Below are 21,223 nucleotides of genomic sequence, written 5' to 3'. Positions count from 1 at the left end.
CCAAAATCCCCATTTTTCACCCCAAAATTCCCCATTTTTACCCCCCGAAATCCCCATTTTTCACCCCCAAATTTCCCATTTATAACCCCTCAAAATTCCCATTTTTACCCCCAAAAAATTCCCATTTTCCACCCCAAAATCCCCATCTTTAACCCCCAAAAATTCCTCATTTTTAACCCCAAAATCCCCATTTTTAACCCCAAAATCCCCATTTTTACCCCCAAAAATCCCCATTTTTCACCCCCAAATTTCCCCATTTTTCACCCCCCAAAATCCCCATTTTTAACCACAAAATTTTCCCATTTCTCACCCAAAAATTCCCATTTTTTAACCCCAATTTTTCCCTTTTTTAACCCCCCAAAATCCCCATTTTTCGCCCAAAAATTCCCATTTTTCCCCCCCAAAATCCCCATTTTTAACCCCCCAAAATCCCCATTTTTCGCCCAAAAATTCCCATTTTTTACCCCCAAATTTCCCCATTTTTAACCCCAAAATCCTTTAACCCCCCAAAATCCCCATTTTTTAACCCCCAAAATCCCCATTTTTCACCCCAAAATCCCCATTTTTAATTCCCTTTCTCTCTCTCCCCCCCCCCGCAGCCGCCCTGCCCGCCGATGACGCCACCGATGACGCCACCGATGACGTCAGCCGTGCCCGCTTACGTCATCTGGCGGCCGCCGGCGCTGGTGACGCTGGGGGGGCCGCGGGTGGCGCTGCTGGGGGAGCCGCAGCCCCAAATCCGCTGCTTTTGAGCCCAAAAAGGGCAAATTCCGGCCCCAGCCGGGAATTCCAACAAAAATCGACATTTTCATCCCGCGCCGGGATTGGACAGCCAAAAAATCGGGATTTCATGGCAAAAAATTGGGAGTTTATAGCGAAAAATCGGGATTTTATGGCAAAAAAGATTTGGGATTTTATGGCGAAAAAATCGGGATTTTATGGCAAAAAAAATCGGGATTTTATGGCAAAAAAAATCGGGATTTTATAGCAAAAAATTGGGAGTTTATGGCGAAAAAATCGGGATTTTATGGCAAAAAATTGGGAGTTTATAGCGAAAAAATCGGGATTTTATAGCCTGAAAATTGGGATTTTATAGCGAAAAAATCGGGATTTTATGGCAAAAAAATTGGGATTTTATAGCCCGAAAATTGGGATTTTTAAAGCCAAAAATTGGGATTTTTAAAGGTAAAAATTTGGGTTTTTAAAGGTAAAAATTGGGATTTTATAGCAAAAAATCGGGATTTTATAGAACAAAAAATCGGGATTTTATTGTCCGAAAATTGGGATTTTATAGCCCGAAAATTGGGATCTTTAAAGCCAAAAATCGGGATTTTATGGCAAAAAAACTGGGATTTTATAGCCCGAAAATTGGGAAATTTTGGACCAAAAATCGGAATTTTTAAACACAAAATTTGGGATTTTATAACCCGAAAATTGGGATTTTTAAAGCCAAAAATTGGGATTTTTAAAGCCAAAAACAGGGATTTTATAGCCCGAAAATCGGGATTTTACAGCCCGAAAATTGGGATTTTATAGCAAAAAAATTGGGATTTTATAGCAGAAAAATTGGGATTTTATAGCCCGAAAATTAGGATTTTATAGCAAAAAATCGGGATTTTATGGCAAAAAATCGGGATTTTATAGCGAAAAAATTGGGATTTTATAGCCCGAAAATTGGGATTTTATGGCGAAAAAATCGGGATTTTATGGCGAAAAAATCGGGATTTTATAGCCTGAAAATTGGGAGTTTATAGCGAAAAAATCGGGATTTTATAGCCCGAAAATTGGGATTTTATAGCCCGAAAATTGGGATTTTATGGCGAAAAAATCGGGATTTTGTAGCCCGAAAATTGGGATTTTATGGCAAAAAATTGGGATTTTATAGCCCGAAAATTGGGAAATTTTGGACCAAAAATCGGAATTTTTAAACACAAAATTTGGGATTTTATAACCCGAAAATTGGGATTTTTAAAGCCAAAAAGTCGGGATTTTACAGCCCGAAAATTGGGATTTTTAAAGCCAAAAATTGGGATTTGATGGCAAAAAAATCGGGATTTTATAGCCCGAAAATCGGGATTTTATGGCAAAAAAATAGGGATTTTATAGCAAAAAAATTGGGATTTTATAGCCTGAAAATTGGGATCTTATGGCAAAAAAATCGGGATTTTATAGCAAAAAAAATCGGGATTTTATGGCAAAAAAAATCGGGATTTTATGGCAAAAAAATCGGGATATTGTAGCCCAAAAATTGGGATTTTTTGGACTAAAAATCGGAATTTTTAAACACAAAAATCGGGATTTTATAATTATAAAATTGGGATTTTATAGCCCAAAAATTGGGATTTTTAGGCCAAAAAATGAGATCTTTATAACAAAAATTCGGGATTTCATAGAACAAAAATTGTGATTTTTTTTGAATCAAAAATTGGGATTTTTTTGACCAAAAATTGGGATTTTATAGCCCAAAAATCCGGATTTTTAAATCCAAAATTTGGGATTTTATAGCCCAAAAATTTGGAGTTTTGACCCCAAAATGGTGAAATTCTTTGGACAAGAAAAATTGGGATTTTATAACCCGAAAATTCTGATTTTTGACCCAAAAATTTGAGATTTTTATACAGCAAAAAAATCGGGATTTTTGACCCAAAAATTGGGATTTTATAACTCCCAAAATTGAGATTTTTTTAAAATCAAAATTTGTAATTTTCGACCCAAAATCGTGATTTTTTTAACCAAAATTTGGGATTTTTTGGACCCAAAATCGTGATTTTTTTAAACCGAAATTTGCGATTTTTTGGACCCAAAATCATGATTTTTTAAACCAAAATTTGTGATTTTTTTAACCAAAATTTTTGATTTTTTTTCCCAAAATTGCTGAGTTTTGACCCAAAATTGTGATTTTTTTTAACCAAAATTTGCGATGTTTTTGATTCAAAATCGTGATTTTTTAAACCAAAATTGCTGATTTTATGACCCAAAATTGTGATTTTTTTAAAACCAAAATTTGCGATTTTTTAAACCAATTTTTTTTTCCCCAAATTGCTGATTTTTGACCCAAAATTGTGATTTTTTTAACCAAAATTTGGGAATTTTTTGACCCAAAATTGCTGATTTTATGACCCAAAATTGTGATTTTTTAAAACCAAAATTTGCGATTGTTTTAAACCAAAATTTGCGATTTTTTTTGACCTAAAATTGTGATTTTTTAAACCAAAATTTGTGATTTTTTTCCCCAAAATTGCTGATTTTTGACCCAAAATTGCGATTTTTTTTTGTTTTTAACCAAATTTGCTGATTCCGGACCCAAAATAAAGATGTTTTTAACCCCAATTTCGTCTCCTGGGTGGTGCAAACAAAAATCGGGAATTTTTTGGACCCAATTTTGGAGTTTTTGGCCCCAAAATTGGGGAAATTCGGGGCCCCCGGGGTGGGGGAGGGGCCGCATTTGGCGCCCTTTGGGGCGGGGGCGTGGCCGGGACGGGGGCGGGGCTTGGCATGGCCACGCCCCCTTTGTCCGCTTCTCTCCCCGCCTTTTAAAGGGGAACGGTGAAGGGTTACTGGTTTGGACTGGTTTGGACTGGGAGGGACTGGTTTGGACTGGTTTGTATTGGTTTGAACTGGTTTGGACTGGGAGGGACTGGTCTGGACTGGTTTGTACTGGTTTGAACTGGTTTGGACTGGGAGGGACTGGGAGGGACTGGTTTGGACTGGTTTATACTGGGAGGGACTGGGAGGGACTGGTTTGGAATTTTCTGGACTGGTTTGTACTGGTTTATACTGGGAGGAACTGGGAAGGACTGGTTTATACTGGTCTGGACTGGTTTGGACTGGTTTGGACTGGTCTGGACTGGTCTGGACTGGTTTGGACTGGGAGGGACTGGTTTGGACTGGTTTGGACTGGTTTGGACTGGTTTGGACTGGTTTGGACTGGTCTGGACTGGTTTGGACTGGTTTATACTGGGAGGGACTGGGGGGGACTGGTCTGTACTGGTTTGGACTGGTCTGGACTGGGAGGGACTGGGAGGGACTGGGAGGGACTGGGAGGGACTGGTTTATACTGGTTTGGACGGGTTTAGACTGGTTATACTGGTCTGTACTGGTCTGTACTGGTCTGGACTGGTCTGGGCTGGTCTGGACTGGGAGGGAACTGGGAGGGAACTGGGAGGGAACTGGGAGGGAACTGGGGGTTACTGGTTTATACTGGTGTAGGGTGTGGAGTTACTGGGAGGGAACTGGGCAGGAATTGGGCGGGAACTGGGACAAACTGGGAGGGACTGGGATGAACTGGGATAAACTGGGAGGGATTGGGATGAACTGGGAGGGACTGGGATGAACTGGGAGGGACTGGGAGGGACTGGGACAAACTGGGAATGAACTGGGACAAACTGGGAGGGATTGGGATGAACTGGGAGGGACTGGGGTAAACTGGGAGGGACTGGGAAGGAACTGGGAGGGACTGGGAGGGACTGAGCAGGCCCGTACTGGTCCATACTGGTCTGTACTGGTTTCTACCGGTCCCTACTGGTTTGTACTGGTTTCTACCGGCCCATACCGGTCCGTACTGGTCTATACTGGTCTATACTGGTCTGTACTGGTCCATGGCGGAGCTGCTGCTGCTGACGCGGGTGGTGCCGGGCGCGGGGGGAGGGGCGGGGCCCGCGGCCCCTCCCCCACCCCCGCCGGGACCCCGCCCCCACCGCGGCGGGGGGGAGGGGCTGTGGGGGGAGCCCCTGGCGCTGGGGGTGAGCAACTGGTTTGTACTGGTTTGGACTGGTTTGTACTGGTTTGTACTGGGAGGGGTTCTAAGTTACTGGTTTGGACTGGTTTGTACTGGTTTGTACTGGGAGGGGGTCAGGGTTACTGGTTTGGACTGGTTTGTACTGGTTTGTACTGGGAGGGGGTCTAAGTTACTGGTTTGGACTGGTTTGTACTGGTTTGTACTGGGAGGGGGTCAGGGTTACTGGTTTGGACTGGTTTGTACTGGTTTGTACTGGGAGGGGGTCAGGGTTACTGGTTTGTACTGGTTTGTACTGGGAGGGGGTCCAGGTCACTGGTTTGGAGTGGTTTGTACTGGTTTGGACTGGTTTGGACTGGTTTGGACTGGGAGGGAACTGGGTTACTGGTTTGGACTGGTTTGGACTGGTTTGGACTGGGAGGTGATTGATGTTACTGGTTTATACTGGGAGAGGACTGGTTTGGACTGGTTTGTACTGGGAGGTGGTCTGGGTTACTGGTTTGTACTGGTTTGTACTTGTTTGTACTGGTTTGTACTGGGAGGGGGTCCAGGTCACTGGTTTGGACTGGTTTGTACTGGTTTGGACTTGTTTGGACTGGTTTGGACTGGGAGGTGATTGATGTTACTGGTTTATACTGGGAGAGGACTGGTTTGGACTGGTTTGTACTGGGAGGTGGTCTGGGTTACTGGTTTGTACTGGTTTTTACTGGTTTGTACTGGTTTGGACTGGTTTGGACTGGGAGGGGGTCCAGGTCACTGGTTTGGACTGGTTTGGACTGGTTTGTACTGGGAGGGGGTCTGGGGTTACTGGTTTGTACTGGTTTATACAGGTTATAATGGTTTATACTGGTTTATACTGGTTATACTGGTTTGTACTGGTTTGGGGTTACTGGTTTGTACTGGTTATACTGGTTTATACTGGTTTATACTGGTTATACTGGTTCATACTGGGATGTACTGGAAGGCGCTGGGTGGGGGAGGGGCGGCTTTGGGGATTTTGGACTTTGGAATTGGGGAGAGTTTGGGGGCGGGGCTGGGGAGGGGCGGGGCTTGGCTGGAAGAGGGGCGGGGCTGGGGGAGGGGCCAAATTTGGGTCCTTTTAAGGTGGGGGAGGGGCGGGGCTGGGCTGGGGGAGGGGCCAAGTTTGGGTCCTTTTAAGGGTGGGGGAGGGGCTGTGTTTGGAGTGGGGGAGGGGCTGTGTTTGGAGTGGGGGAGGGGCTGTGTTTGGAGTGGGGGAGGGGCTCTGGTCGGAGTGGGGGAGGGGCTGTGTTTGGAGTGGGGGAGGGGCTGTGTTTGGAGTGGGGGAGGGGCTGTGTTTGGAGTGGGGGAGGGGCTCTGGTTGGAGTGGGGGAGGGGCTCTGTTTGGAGTGGGGGAGGGGCTGTGTTTGGAGTGGGGGAGGGGCTCTGTTTGGAGTGGGGGAGGGGCTGTGTTTGGAGTGGGGGAGGGGCTCTGTTTGGAGTGGGGGAGGGGCTCTCGTTGGAGTGGGGGAGGGGCTCTGTTTGGAGTGGGGGAGGGGCGGGTTTGGAGTGGGGGAGGGGCCAAATTTGGGTCCTTTCTTATGGGTTGGGGGAGGGGCGATTTTCAGATTGGGGGAGGGGCCAAAACGGTGTCCTTTGGGGGGAGTGGGGGAGGGGCTTTGAGGAGTGGGGGAGGGGCTTTGAGGAGTGGGGGAGGGACCGAATCCGGGGGGTTTTTAGGGGCGGGGGAGGGGCGATAATGGGGGTGGGGGAGGGGCGTATCCGGCTCCTTTTAGGGGTGGGGGAGGGGCAATTTTCAGGTTGGGGGAGGGGCGAATCCGGCTCCTTTTAGGGGTGGGGGAGGGGCGATTTTCCCTCCTTTTAAGGGTGGGGGAGGGGCGATTGTCAGGTTGGGGGAGGGGCAATTTCAGCTCCTTCTAGGGGTGGGGGAGGGGCGATTGTCAGGTTGGGGGAGGGGCAAATTCAGCTCCTTTTAAGGGTGGGGGAGGGGCCATTGTCAGGTTGGGGGAGGGGCGATTTCCGCTCCTTTTAGGGGTGGGGGAGGGGCGATTGTCAGGTTGGGGGAGGGGCGATTTCCGCTCCTTTCCGGGGTGGGGGAGGGGCGATTTGGGCTCAATATTTTTGGGGGGTGTGGGGGAGGGGCCAATTCTCCTTTGGGGGATTGGGATTTTGGGGGGGTGGGGGAGGGGCGGCCCCGCCCCCCTCACCGCCCCTCCCCCACCCCCCCAGGTGTCGCAGGTGCTGCTCGGGAGCCTCCAGGTGGCCCTCGGGGGGTCCCTCCTGGCCACCCTCGGGGACCCCCTGGGGGCGCAACTGGGGACACCCCTGGGGAGCGGCCCCGTGGTGAGAGGGACTGGGATATACTGGGATATACTGGGAGGGGACTGGGAGGGGACTGGGAGGGACTGGGAGGGGACTGGGATGGACTGGGATTGAACTGGGAGGGAACTGGGATATACTGGGGTATACTGGGAGGGACTGGGAGGGACTGGGAGGGGACTGGGAGGGGACTGGGAGGGACTGGGAGGGGACTGGGAGGGGACTGGGATTGAACTGGGAGGGACTGGGATATACTGGGATATACTGGGAGGGACTGGGATGGGACTGGGAGGGACTGGGATATACTGGGATATACTGGGAGGGGACTGGGAGGGACTGGGAGGGACTGGGAGGGACTGGGATGGGTAAAAAGGAGGTTTGGGGTTACGGGTTCATACTGGTCCATACTGGTCCGTACTGGTCCGTACTGGTCCATACTGGTCCGTACTGGTCCGTACTGGTCCATACTGGTCCATACTGGTCCATACTGGTCCGTACTGGTCCATACTGGTCCGTACTGGTTTATACTGGTCCATACTGGTCCATACTGGTTTATACCAGTCCATACTGGTCCATACTGGTCTGTACTGGTCCGTAGTGGTCCGTACTGGTCCGTACTGGTCCATACTGGTCTGTACTGGTCCGTACTGGTCCATACCGGTTTATACTGGTCCGTACTGGTCCATACTGGTCCATACTGGTCCGTACTGGTTTATACTGGTCCATACTGGTCCATACTGGTTTATACCAGTCCATACTGGTCCATACTGGTCTGTACTGGTCCGTAGTGGTCAGTACTGGTCCGTACTGGTCCATACTGGTCCATACCGGTCCGTACTTGTCCATACCGGTTTATACTGGTCCGTACTGGTCCGTACTGGTTTGGGGCTGGCTCAGCTCAGGCCCCTCCCCCACAGCTGATGGTGGCCGGGGCGGCGCTGGCGGCGATGGCCAAGGGACCCTCGGCGGGACGGGTGAGCCTGGGGACACCTGGGGACACCTGGGGACAGCTGGGGACAGCTGGGGACAGCTGGGGACACCTGGGGACACACCTGGGGACACACCTGGGGACACACCTGGGGCAGCTGGGACACACCTGGGGACACACCTGGGGACACACCTGGGGACACACCTGGGGCAGCTGGGACACACCTGGGGACACACCTGGGGACACACCTGGAGACACCTGGAACACACCTGGGGACACACCTGGGACACACCTGGGACACCTGGGGACACCTGGGGACACCTGGGGACACACCTGGGGACACACCTGGGGCAGCTGGGACACACCTGGGGACACACCTGGGGACACACCTGGAGACACCTGGAACACACCTGGGGACACACCTGGGACACACCTGGGACACACCTGGGGACACCTGGGGACACCTGGGGACACACCTGGGGACACACCTGGGGCAGCTGGGGACACACCTGGGACAGCTGGGACACACCTGGGGACACCTGGGGACAGCTGGGGACACACCTGGGGACACACCTGGGGACACCTGGAACACACCTGGGGACACACCTGGGACACACCTGGGACACACCTGGGGACACACCTGGGACAGCTGGGACACACCTGGGGACACACCTGGGGACACACCTGGGGACACACCTGGGGACACCTGGAACACACCTGGGGACACCTGGGGACAGCTGGGACACACCTGGGACACACCTGGGACACACCTGGGACACACCTGGGCACACCTGGGACACACCTGGGACACACCTGGGGACACACCTGGGGACAGCTGGGGACACCTGGGGACACACCTGGGACACACCTGGGACACACCTGGGGACACACCTGGGGACAGCTGGGGACACACCTGGGGACACACCTGGGACACACCTGGGACACACCTGGGGACAGCTGGGGACACACCTGGGGACACACCTGGGGACAGCTGGGACACACCTGGGACAGCTGGGACACACCTGGGGACACACCTGGGACACACCTGGGGACACACCTGGGACACACCTGGGGACACACCTGGGGACACCTGGGACACCTGGGGACACACCTGGGACAGCTGGGGACATCTGGGACACCTGGGGACACACCTGGGACAGCTGGGACAGTTGGGACACACCTGGGGACACCTGGGACACACCTGGGGACAGCTGGGTACAGCTGGGGACACACCTGGGACAGCTGGGGATACCTGGGGGGGACCTGGGGGGCACCTGGGAACACACTTGGGGACACCTGGGGACACACCTGGGACATCTGGGGGGGACCTGGGGGTGTTTTGGGGACATTTTGGGGACATTCTGGGGACGTTCAGAGATCATTTTGGGTCAGTTTTGGGGTCACTCAAGGTCACTCAGGGTCACTCAGGGTCACTCAGAGGTCACTCAGGGGTCACTCAGGGGTCACTCGGGGTCACTCAGGGTCACTCAGGGTCACTCAGGGTTACTCAGGGGTCACTCAGGGTCACTCAGGGGTCACTCAGGGGTCACTCGGGGTCACTCAGGGTCACTCAGGGTCACTCAGGGTCACTCAGGGGTCACTCAGGGTCACTCAGGGTCAGTCAGAGGTCACTCAGGGTCACTCAGGGGTCACTCAGAGGTCACTCAGGGGTCACTCAGGGTCACTCAGGGGTCACTCAGGGTCACTCAGGGTCACTCAGGGGTCACTCAGGGTCACTCAGAGGTCACTCAGGGTCACTCAGGGTCACTCAGGGGTCACTCAGGGTCACTCAGTGGTCACTCAGGGTCACTCAGGGTCACTCAGGGGTCACTCAGGGTCACTCAGGGTCACTCAGGGGTCACTCAGGGGTCACTCAGGGGTCACTCAGGGTCACTCAGGGTCACTCAGGGGTCACTCGGGGTCACTCAGGGTCACTCAGGGTCACTCAGGGGTCACTCAGGGTCACTCAGGGTCACTCAGGGGTCACTCAGTGGTCACTCAGGGTCACTCAGGGTCACTCAGGGGTCACTCAGGGTCACTCAGGGGTCACTCAGGGGTCACTTAGCGGTCACTCAGGGGTCACTCAGGGTCACTCAGGGGTCACTCAGGGTCACTCAGAGGTCACTCAGGGGTCACTCAGGGGTCACTCAGGGGTCACTCAGGGTCACTCAGGGGTCACTCAGTGGTCACTCAGGGTCACTCAGAGGTCACTCAGGGGTCACTCAGTGGTCACTCAGGGTCACTCAGAGGTCACTCAGGGTCACTCAGGGGTCACTCAGGGGTCACTCTGGCCGCAGGCTCGGGCCGCGCTGGCGCTGGACATCGTGGCGGCCATCGTGTCCTTCCTGGCCCTGGGGGTGCAGGGGCTGCTCCTCCCCCACAGCTGCCCCTGGTGCCACAACCTGGGCCCGGCCGCACAGGTGAGCGCCCGTGGTCACTGCTGGGCACTACTGGTCACTACTGGTCAGTGCTGGTCACTACTGGTCACTGCTGGTCAGTGCTGGTCACTACTGGTCACTGCTGGTCACTACTGGTCAGTGCTGGTCAGTGCTGGTCAGTGCTGGCCAGTGCTGGTCACTGCTGGTCACTGCTGGTCACTACTGGTCAGTGCTGGTCAGTGCTGGTCACTGCTGGTCAGTGCTGGTCAGTGCTGGTCACTGCTGGTCACTGCTGGTCAGTGCTGGTCACTGCTGGTCAGTGCTGGTCACTACTGGTCACTGCTGGGCACTACTGGTCAGTGCTGGTCAGTGCTGGTCAGTGCTGGGCACTACTGGTCACTACTGGTCAGTGCTGGTCAGTGCTGGTCAGTGCTGGGCACTACTGGTCACTACTGGTCAGTGCTGGTCAGTGCTGGTCAGTGCTGGTCAGTGCGGGTCACTACTGGTCAGTGCTGGTCAGTGCTGGTCACTGCTGGTCACTGCTGGTCAGTGCTGGTCAGTGCTGGTCAGCGCTGGTCACTGCTGGTCACTGCTGGTCAGTGCTGGTCACTGCTGGTCACTGCTGGTCACTGCTGGTCAGTGCTGGTCAGTGCTGGTCAGTGCTGGTCACTACTGGTCACTACTGGTCACTGCTGGTCACTACTGGTCACTACTGGTCACTGCTGGGCACTACTGGTCACTACTGGTCAGTGCTGGTCACCACTGGTCAGTGCTGGTCAGTGCTGGTCACTGCTGGTCACTACTGGTCACTACTGGTCAGTGCTGGTCAGTGCTGGTCACTACTGGTCACTACTGGTCACTGCTGGTCACTACTGGGCACTACTGGTCAGTGCTGGTCAGTGCTGGTCACTGCTGGTCACTACTGGTCAGTGCTGGTCACTGCTGGTCAGTGCTGGTCAGTGCTGGTCACTGCTGGTCACTGCTGGTCAGTGCTGGTCAGTGCTGGTCACTGCTGGTCACAACTGGTCACTACTGGTCAGTGCTGGTCAGTGCTGGTCAGTGCTGGTCAGTGCTGGTCACTCTGGGTCACTCTGGGGCAGTCATTGGTCACTCTGGGGCAGTTATTGGTCACTCTGGGGCAGTTATTGGTCACTCTGGGTCACTCTGGGGCAGTTATTGGTCACTCTGGGGCAGTTATTGGTCACTCGGGGGCAGTTATTGGTCACTGTGGGTCACTCGGGGGCAGTCATTGGTCACTCTGGGTCACTCTGGGTCACTCTGGGGCAGTTATTGGTCACTCTGGGGCAGTTATTGGTCACTCTGGGTCACTCTGGGTCACTCTGGGGCAGTTATGGGTCACTCTGGGTCAGTTATTGGTCACTCTGGGTCACTCTGGGGCAGTTATTGGTCACTGTGGGGCAGTTATTGGTCACTCTGGGGCAGTTATTGGTCACTGTGGGGCAGTTATTGGTCACTCTGGGTCACTCTGGGGCAGTTATTGGTCACTCTGGGTCACTCTGGGGCAGTTATTGGTCACTCTGGGTCACTCTGGGGCAGTTATTGGTCACTCTGGGGCAGTTATTGGTCACTCTGGGTCACTCTGGGTCACTCTGGGGCAGTTATTGGTCACTCTGGGGCAGTTATTGGTCACTCTGGGGCAGTTATTGATCACTCTGGGTCACTCTGGGGCACTCTGGGGCAGTTATTGGTCACTCTGGGGCAGTTATTGATCACTCTGGGGCACTCTGGGTCACTCTGGGGCAGTCATTGGTCACTCTGGGTCACTCTGGGGCAGTTATTGGTCACTGGGGCAGTTATTGGTCACTCTGGGGCAGTCATTGGTCACTCTGGGGCAGTTATTGGTCACTCTGGGTCACTCTGGGGCAGTTATCGGTCACTCGGGTGCAGTTATTGGTCACTCTGGGGCAGTCATTGGTCACTCTGGGGCAGTTACTGGTCACTCTGGGGCAGTCATTGGTCACTCTGGGTCACTCTGGGGCAGTTATTGGTCACTCTGGGGCAGTTATTGGTCACTCTGGGGCAGTCATTGGTCAATCTGGGGCAGTTATTGGTCACTCTGGGGCAGTTACTGGTCACTTCTGGGTCACTCTGGGTCACTCTGGGGCAGTCATTGGTCACTCTGGGTCACTCTGGGTCACTCTGGGGCAGTTATTGGTCACTCTGGGTCACTCTGGTCACTCTGGGGCAGTTATTGGTCACTCTGGGGCAGTTATTGGTCACTCTGGGTCACTCTGGGGCAGTTATTGGTCACTCTGGGGCAGATATTGATCACTGGGGCAGTTATTGGTCACTCTGGGGCAGTTATTGGTCACTTCTGGGTCACTCTGGGTCACTCTGGGGCAGTTATTGGTCACTGGGGCAGATATTGGTCACTCTGGGTCAGTTATTGGTCAATCTGGGGCAGTTATTGGTCACTCTGGGGCAGTTATTGGTCACTCTGGGGCAGATATTGGTCACTGTGGGGCAGTTATTGGTCACTCTGGGGCAGTTATTGGTCACTCTGGGGCAGTTATTGGTCACTCTGGGGCCGTTATTGGTCACCCTGGGTCACTCTGGGTCAGTTATTGGTCACTCTGGGGCAGTTATTGGTCACTCTGGGTCACTCTGGGTCACTCTGGGTCACTCTGGGGCAGTTATTGATCACTCTGGGTCACTCTGGGGCAGTTATTGGTCACTCTGGGGCAGTTATTGGTCACTCTGGGTCACTCTGGGTCACTCTGGGGCAGTTACTGGTCACTCTGGGGCAGTTATCAGTCACTCTGGGTCACTCTGGGGCAGATATTGGTCACTGGGGCAGTTATTGGTCACTCTGGGTCACTCTGGGGCAGTTACTGGTCACTCTGGGGCAGTTATTGATCACTCTGGGTCACTCTGGGTCACTCTGGGTCAGTTTTGGGTCATTTTTGGATGAATTCTGGGTCAAATTTGTGTCACTTTCAGGTCAATTTGGAGCCCTTTTTGGGTCAATTCCAGGTCATTTTTGGGCCATTTTCGGGGTCAATTTGGAGTCATTTTTGGGTCATTTCTGCATCAATTTGGAGTCAGTTTTTAATCAATTTCTGGACAATTTGGGATTAATTTCAAGTCAGTTTTTAATCAATTTCTGGACAATTTGGGATTAATTTCGAGTCAGTTTTTAATCCATTTCTGGACAATTTGGGATTAATTTCAAGTCAGTTTTTAATCCATTTCTGGACAATTTGGGATTAATTTCAAGTCAGTTTTTAATCCATTTCTGGACAATTTGGGATTAATTTCAAGTCAGTTTTTAATCCATTTCTGGACAATTTGGGATTAATTTCAAGTCAGTTTTTAATCAATTTCTGGACAATTTGGGATTAATTTCGAGTCAGTTTTTAATCAATTTCTGGACAACCTGGGGATTAATTTTGGTTCAGTTCTGGATCAAATTTTGGGTCACATTTGGGTCAATTTAGGGCTGGATTTAGGACCGTTTTGGGGTCATATTTTGGTCAATTTTTTATCAATTTCAGGTCAATTTTAGTGTCAATTTTCTGTTATTTTGAGCCGATTTCCCCTCTTTTTCCCCCGTTTTCCCATCCACCAGGGGGTGCTGCTGGGCACGCAGGTGCTGCTGCTGATGTCATCAGCGGCGGGGGCGGTGCTGGCTGTGATTGGCTGCGTGGCGGCCACCAGGGGGCGCCCCAAGGCAACGCCAATGGTGAGTGACAGGAGGGGTGTGGCCATGGGGTGATTAATGAGGGGGGTGTGGTTTATCAGTGTTGCATCCTTATATGGGCATTGAGGGGGGATGTGGGCGTGGCATACACTGACCACACCCCCTGTCCCACCCCCAGCCCGTGGTGATCTATCAGACAGCGATGCCTGCCCCAGGGGTGGGGCCAGCTGAAGCCACGCCCCCTGCTCCACAATAAAGACCAATCACTGCTGAGAGTGCATCTGGCTCCGCCTCCTTGATCTGATTGGCTGGGGAGGGGGCTGAGGTCATTGGTGGTACTGGGGGCGGCCCAGAGCCAAACTGGGAGCACTGGGAGCACCTCGCAGCAACTGGGAACCAACTGGGAGCCAACTGGGAACCAACTGGGAGCCTTTTCCCCTCAGGTTTCAGCCCTTTTTTGCCTCATGTTTCCTCCTCTTTTTGTCCTCAAATTTTCCACCTTTTTCCCCTCACGTTTCCCACTTTTTTCCCCCTCATATTTCCCTCCATTTTCCCCCTCATAATTCCCGGCCTTTTCCCCTTCACACTTTCCACTTTTTTCCCCCTCACCTTTCCCCTCACATTTCCCTCAATTTTCCCCTCACGTTTCCCTCCATTTTCCTTCATGTTTCCCTCCATTTTCCACCCATTTCCCTCCATTTCCCCCTCACATTTTCCATTTTTCCCCCTCACATTTCCTGCCCTTTTCCCCTCATGTTTATTGCCCCTTTTCCCTCACATTTCCCGCCTTTTTCCCCTCACAGTTCCCTCCATTTTCCTCCTCACATTTCCCTTCATTTCCCCCTCACGTTTCCCTCCATTTTCCCCTCACAGTTCCCACCATTTTCCCCCTCACAGTTACCACTTCTTTCCTTTCTCAAATTTTCTGCCATTTCCCCCTCACATTTCCCACCCTTTCTCCCTCACGTTTCCCTCCATTTTCCCCTCACAGTTCCCGCCCTTTTCCCCCTCACGCTTCCTGCTTTTTTCCCCTCATGTTTCCCACCATTTTCCCCTCACATTTCTCTCCATTTTCCCCTCATGTTTCCCTCCATTTTCCCCTCACTTTTCCCTCCATTTTCCCCTCACATTTCCCGCCTTTTTCCCCTCCCATTTCCCTCCATTTCCCCCTCACAGTTCCCACCATTTTCCCCTCACATTTCCCTCCATTTTCCTCTCACGTTTCCCTCCATTTTCCCCTCACTTTTCCCTCCATTTTCCCCTCACATTTCCCACCTATTTCCCCTCACGGTTCCTGCCCTTTTCTCTTTCACATTTCCAGCCATTCTCTCTTCACATTTTCAGCTATTTCCCCCTCACAGTTCCCACCTTTTCCCCCTCAAAATTCCCACCTTTTCCCCCCTCACATTTTCCTCAATTTCTCCCTCTTTCCCCCTCATGTTTTTCTCACTTTGGCCTCCATTTCCCCCTCACATTTTCCACCTTTTTTCCTCACTTTTCCTGCCCTTTCCCTCTCACATTTTCCACTTTTCCCCCTCACGTTTCCCGCCCTTTTTCCTTCACATTTTCAGCCATTTCCTCCTCACAGTTCCCACCTTTTTCCCCCTCACATTTTCTTCATTTTCCCCTTTTCCCCTTCTCACATTTCCTGTCCTTTTCCCCTTCATGTTTTTCTCACATTTCCCGCCCTTTCCCCCTCACAATTCCCACTTTTTTCCCCTCACAATTCCCACTTTTTTCCCCTCACATTTCCCGCCCTTTTCCCCTCACAATTCCCACATTTTTCCCCTCAAATTTCCCACCGTTTCCCCTCACATTTCCTGCCCTTTTTATCCTCAAATTTCCCCCGTTTTTCCCACTGTTTCCCCCTCATGTTTCCCTCCCAGTTCCCGCCATTTTCCCCCTCACAATTCCCACCTTTCTCCTCACATTTCCCTTCATTTTTCCAGCCCTTTTCCCCTTGTTTTTCCCACTGTTTCCCCTCTCATTTCCCGCCCTTTTCCCCTCACAATTCCCACATTTTTCCCCTCACATTTCCCGCCCTTTTCCCCTCACATTTCCTGCCTTTTTCCCCTCACAATTCCCACTTTTTTCCCCTCACAATTCCCACTTTTTTCCCTCACATTTCCCGCCCTTCTCCCCTCACAATTCCCACATTTTTCCCCTCACGTTTCCCGCCCTTTTCCCCTCACAATTCCCACTTTTTTCCCCTCACATTTCCCACCCTTTTCCCCTCACAATTCCCACTTTTTTCCCCTACATTTCCCATCCTTTTCCCCTCACAATTCCCACTTTTTTCCCCTCACATTTCCCACCGTTTCCCCTCACATTTCCTGCCCTTTTTATCCTCAAATTCCCCCCATTTTTCCCCCTGTTTTCCCCTCATGTTTCCCTCCCAGTTCCCGCCATTTTCCCCCTCACAATTCCCACTTTTTCCTCACATTTCCCTTCATTTTTCCTGCCCTTTCCCCTTGTTTTTCCCACTCTTTCCCCCTCACATTTCCCGCCATTTTCCCCTCACAATTCCCACTTTTTTCCCCTCACATTTCCCGCCTTTTCCCCTCACAATTCCCACATTTTCCCCCTCACATTTCCCACCGTTTCCCCTCACATTTCCTGCCCTTTTTATCCTCAAATTCCCCCCGTTTTTCCCACTGTTTCCCCCTCACGTTTCCCTCACAGTTCCCGCCATTTTCCCCCCTCACAATTCCCGCCTTTCTCCTCACATTTCCCTTCATTTTTCCTGCCCTTTTCCCCTTGTTTTTCCCACTGTTTCCCCTCTCATTTCCCGCCCTTTTCCCCTCACAATTCCCACTTTTTTCCCCTCACAGTTCCCAGTTTTTTCCCCTCACATTTCCCACCCTTTTCCCCTCACAATTCCCACTTTTTTCCCCTCACATTTCCCGCCCTTTTCCCCTCACAATTCCCACTTTTTTCCCCTCACATTTCCCGCCCTTTTCCCTCACAATTCCCACTTTTTCCCCTCAAATTTCCCACCGTTTCCCCTCACATTTCCTGCCCTTTTTATCCTCAAATTCCCCCTGTTTTTCCCACTGTTTTCCCCTCACGTTTCCCTCACAGTTCCCGCCATTTTTCCCCTCACAATTCCCACTTTTTTCTCCTCACATTTCCCTTCATTTTTCCTGCCCTTTTCCCCTTGTTTTTCCCACTGTTTCCCCCTCACATTTCCCGCCCTTTTCCCCTCACAATTCCCACTTTTTTCCCCTCACATTTCCCGCCCTTTTCCCCTCACAATTCCCACATTTTCCCCCTCACATTTCCCACCCTTTTCCCCTCACAATTCCCACATTTTTCCTCTCACATTTCCCGCACTTTTCCACTCACAATTCCCACATTTTTCCCCTCACATTTCCCACCATTTCCCCTCACATTTCCTGCCCTTTTTATCCTCAAATTCCCCCCGTTTTTCCCACTGTTTTCCCCTCATGATTCCCTCACAGTTCCCGCCATTTTTCCCCACACAATTCCCACATTTCCCTTCATTTTTCCTGCTCTTTCCCCCTTGTTTTTCCCACTCTTTCCCCCTCACATTTCCCGCCCTTTTCCCCTCACAATTCCCACTTTTTCCCCCTCACATTTCCCGCCTTTTCCCCTCACAATTCCCACTTTTTTCCCCTCACATTTCCCACCGTTTCCCCTCACATTTCCCGCCCTTTTCCCCTGACAATTCCCACTTTTTTCCCCTCAAATTTCCCACCGTTTCCCCTCACATTTCCTGCCCTTTTTATCCTCAAATTCCCCCCGTTTTTCCCACTGTTTCCCCCTCACGTTTCCCTCACAGTTCCCGCCATTTTTCCCCTCACAATTCCCACCTTTCTCCTCACATTTCCCTTCATTTTTCCTGCCCTTTCCCCCTTGTTTTTCCCACTGTTTCCCCCTCACATTTCCCGCCCTTTTCCCCTCACAATTCCCACATTTTCCCCTCACATTTCCCGCCCTTTTCCCCTCACAATTCCCACTTTTACCCCTCACATTTCCCACCGTTTCCCCTCACATTTCCTGCCCTTTTTTTCCTCAAATTCCCCCCGTTTTTCCCACTGTTTCCCCCTCACGTTTCCCTCACCGTTCCCGCCATTTTCCCCCTCACAATTCCCACCTTTCTCCTCACATTTCCCTTCATTTTTCCTGCCCTTTCCCCCCTCATTTTCTTGCCCCTTTTCCCTCTCACATTTCCCTAAATTTTCCACCCATTTTTGCCATTTTTTCCCCTCACTTTTCCCTCCATTTTCCCCTCGGGTTTTTTTCTTAATTTTTTTCCTGATTTTCCCACCTTTTCCCCCTCATTTTCCGCAACAAAATGGGCAGGAAGGAGAAAAAAAAATGATCCAAAAGTGGTGAAAATCAGGAGGGAATGGGGAAAAATCGGCAGGAAGGAGGAAAACCCGGGAAATAATATCCAAAAATGGGGAAATTAGGGGAAAATGAGGAGAAAATGGGGAGGTAAGGGAAAAAAAATCCAGGGAAAATGAGGTAAAAATGGGACAAATCGGGGAAAATTTAAAATTAAAAGGAAGGAGGAAAACCTGGAAAAAGGATCAAAAATGGGGATAAATCAGTGAAAATGAGGTAAAAATGGGGGAAATTGGGAAAATGAGGGGAAAATGGGAATATCAGGGTGAAAATGAGGGAAAAATGGGATAAATCAGGGGGAAAATGAGTGAAAAATGGGATAAATCAGGGGGGAAATGAAGTAAAAATTTGCAGGAAGGAGGAAAAACCAGGAAAAAATAAGGTTAAAATGGGGAAAATGAGGGGAAACTGGGGCAAAACTGGGAGAAATTGGGAAAATGAGGCAAAAATGGGGAAAATCAGGGTGAAAATGAGGCAAAAATGGGATAAATCAGGGGAAAAATGAGGGAAAAATTTGCAGGAAGGAGGAGAAACCAGGAAAAAATAAGGTTAAAATGGGGAAAATGAGGGGAAACTGGGAGAAATTGGGAAAATGAGGGGGAAATGGGGAAAATCAGGGTGAAAATGAGGCAAAAATGGGATAAATCAGGGGGAAAATGAGGGAAAAATTTGCAGGAAGGAGGAAAAACCAGGAAAAAATAAGGTTAAAATGGGGAAAATGAGGGGAAACTGGGGGAAATTGGGAAAATGAGGGGAAAATGGGAATATCAGGGTGAAAATGAGGGAAAAATGGGATAAATCAGGGGGAAAATGAGGGAAAAATGGGATAAATCAGGGGGGAAATGAAGTAAAAATTTGCAGGAAGGAGGAAAAAACCAGGAAAAAATAAGGTTAAAATGGGGAAAATGAGGGGAAACTGGGGGAAATTGGGAAAATGAGGCAAAAATGGGGAAAATCAGGGTGAAAATGAGGCAAAAATGGGCAGGAAGGAGGAAAAATGGGGGGAAATTATCCAAAAATGGGGGAAATCAGGGGAAAATGAGGTTAAAATGGGAAAAATCGGGAAAATTAGGTGAAACTGGGGAAAATCGGGGGGAAAAGGGGAAAACTGGGGGAAATCAGGGGGAAAATGAGGCAAAAACGGGCAGGAAGGAGGAAAAACTGGGAAAAATCATCCAAAAATGGGGAAAATTAGGGGAAAATGAGGTAAAAATGGGGAAAATCAGGGAAAAAGGGAGAAAACTGGGGGAAATCAAGGGAAAATGATCCAAAAGTGGGGGGGAATAGGGTGGAAAGGGACAAAAATCCAGGAAAAATGAGGAAAAATCGGGAGAAAAGGGGGGGGGAATGGGAAAAGCGGGGCTGGGCGGGCTCCGGGCTGGGGTGGACTGGGCTAAACTGGGCTAAACTGGGCTAAACTGGGCCAGAGAGGGGCGGGAGCGGCTGAGTCAGAGCGTCCTGGGATTAACAAGATCCGGGGAAACTGAGGCAGGAGCGGCCGCCGCCCCTCCCCCAGGCCGGGCGCGGCCACAAAAGCGCGGGGACAGCGGGGGGGGGACAGAGGCGACAGCGGGGACAGGATGGGACAGCGGTGAGGAAATGGGGGAGGGGAGATGGGGGAAATCCGGGGGGAAATCTGGGAAAAATGGGGGGAAATGGGGGGAAATGGGAAAAGGGGAAATGGGGAAATGTGGGGGAAATGGGAAATTGGGAAATTGGGAATATGGGGGGAAATGGGGAAAAATGGGGGGAAATGGGGGATGGGGGAAATGGGGATGGGGGACAGGAAATGGGAAAAGGGGAAATGGGGAAATATGGGGGAAATGGGAAATTGGGAAATTGGGAAATGGGGAAATATGGGGGAAATGGGGAAAAATGGGGGGAAATGGGGAAAAATGGGGGGAAATGGGGATGGGGGACCGGAAATGGGAAAAGGGGAAATGGGGAAATATGGGGGAAATGGGAAATGGGAAATATGGGAAGTGGGGGGGAAATGGGGAAAAATAGGGGGGAAATGGGGAAAAATAGGGGGGAAATGGGGGATAGGGGAAATGGGGATGGAGGACAGGAAATGGGAAAAGGGGAAATGGGGAAATATGGGGGAAATGGGAAATTGGGAAATTGGGAAATGGGGAAATGGGGAAAAATGGGGGAAATGGGGGATGGGGGAAATGGGGATGGGGGGCAGGAATGGGAAAAGGGGAAATGGGGAAATATGGGGGAAATGGGAAATGGGGAAATTGGGAAATGGGGAAAAATGGGGGGAAATGGAGGAGAGGGAAATGGGGATGGGGGACAGGAAATGGGAAAAGGGGAAATTGGGAAATATGGGGGAAATGGGAAATTGGGAAATTGGGAAATGGGGAAATATGGGGGAAATGGGGAAAAATAGGGGGGAAATGGGGGATGGGGAAAGGAAATGGGAAAAGGGGAAATTGGGAAATATGGGGGAATGGGAAATGGGGAATATGGGAAATGGGGGGAAATGGAAATTAGGTGAAATATGGGGGAAATGGGGAAATATGGGGGGAATGGGAAATGGGAAGTTGGGGGAAATGGGAAATTGGGAAATAATGGGGGAATGGGAAATGTGGGGGGAATTGAGGGAAATGGGAAATATGGAATGGGGAAATAATGGGGGAATGGGGAAATATGGAATGGGGAAATAATGGGGGAAATGGGAAATGGGGGAAATAGGAAAAATAGGGGGGAAATGGGGGATGGGGAAATGGGGATGGGGGGCAGGAAATGGGAGGAAATGGGAAAAGGGGAAATGGGGAAATTGGGAATATGGGAAATGGGGGGAAATGGGAGAAATAGGAAAAATAGGGGGGAAATGGGGGGAATTGGGG

The 21,223-nt window shown here is 51.0% G+C and overlaps 1 protein-coding gene across 3 annotated transcripts; it reads left to right on the top strand.

Annotated features, from left to right (window-relative positions):
• The first annotated feature begins 4,474 nt into the window (after nt 1-4,474).
• Nucleotides 4,475-14,278, top strand: LOC132341372 (uncharacterized). 3 transcript variants are annotated; one of them, XM_059872876.1, is made up of 6 exons: nt 4,475-4,742; nt 6,944-7,057; nt 7,951-8,007; nt 10,259-10,381; nt 13,929-14,042; nt 14,179-14,278. In XM_059872876.1, exons 1-6 carry the CDS (start codon nt 4,599-4,601, stop codon nt 14,254-14,256), a joined length of 630 nt encoding a protein of 209 aa, XP_059728859.1. In that variant the 5' UTR covers nt 4,475-4,598; the 3' UTR covers nt 14,257-14,278. The 3 variants fall into 3 exon arrangements, with proteins under 3 accessions (XP_059728859.1, XP_059728858.1, XP_059728860.1); XM_059872875.1 differs by having other exon boundaries at nt 4,475-4,763; XM_059872877.1 differs by lacking the exon at nt 10,259-10,381 and having other exon boundaries at nt 4,475-4,763.
• Nucleotides 14,279-21,223: the final 6,945 nt, after the last annotated feature.

The sequence above is a fragment of the Haemorhous mexicanus genome, chromosome 39 (assembly GCF_027477595.1).
Source record: "Haemorhous mexicanus isolate bHaeMex1 chromosome 39, bHaeMex1.pri, whole genome shotgun sequence".
In the NCBI taxonomy this organism is placed as follows: Eukaryota; Metazoa; Chordata; class Aves; order Passeriformes; family Fringillidae; genus Haemorhous; species Haemorhous mexicanus.
This window is presented reverse-complemented; position numbering and strand designations above follow the sequence as displayed.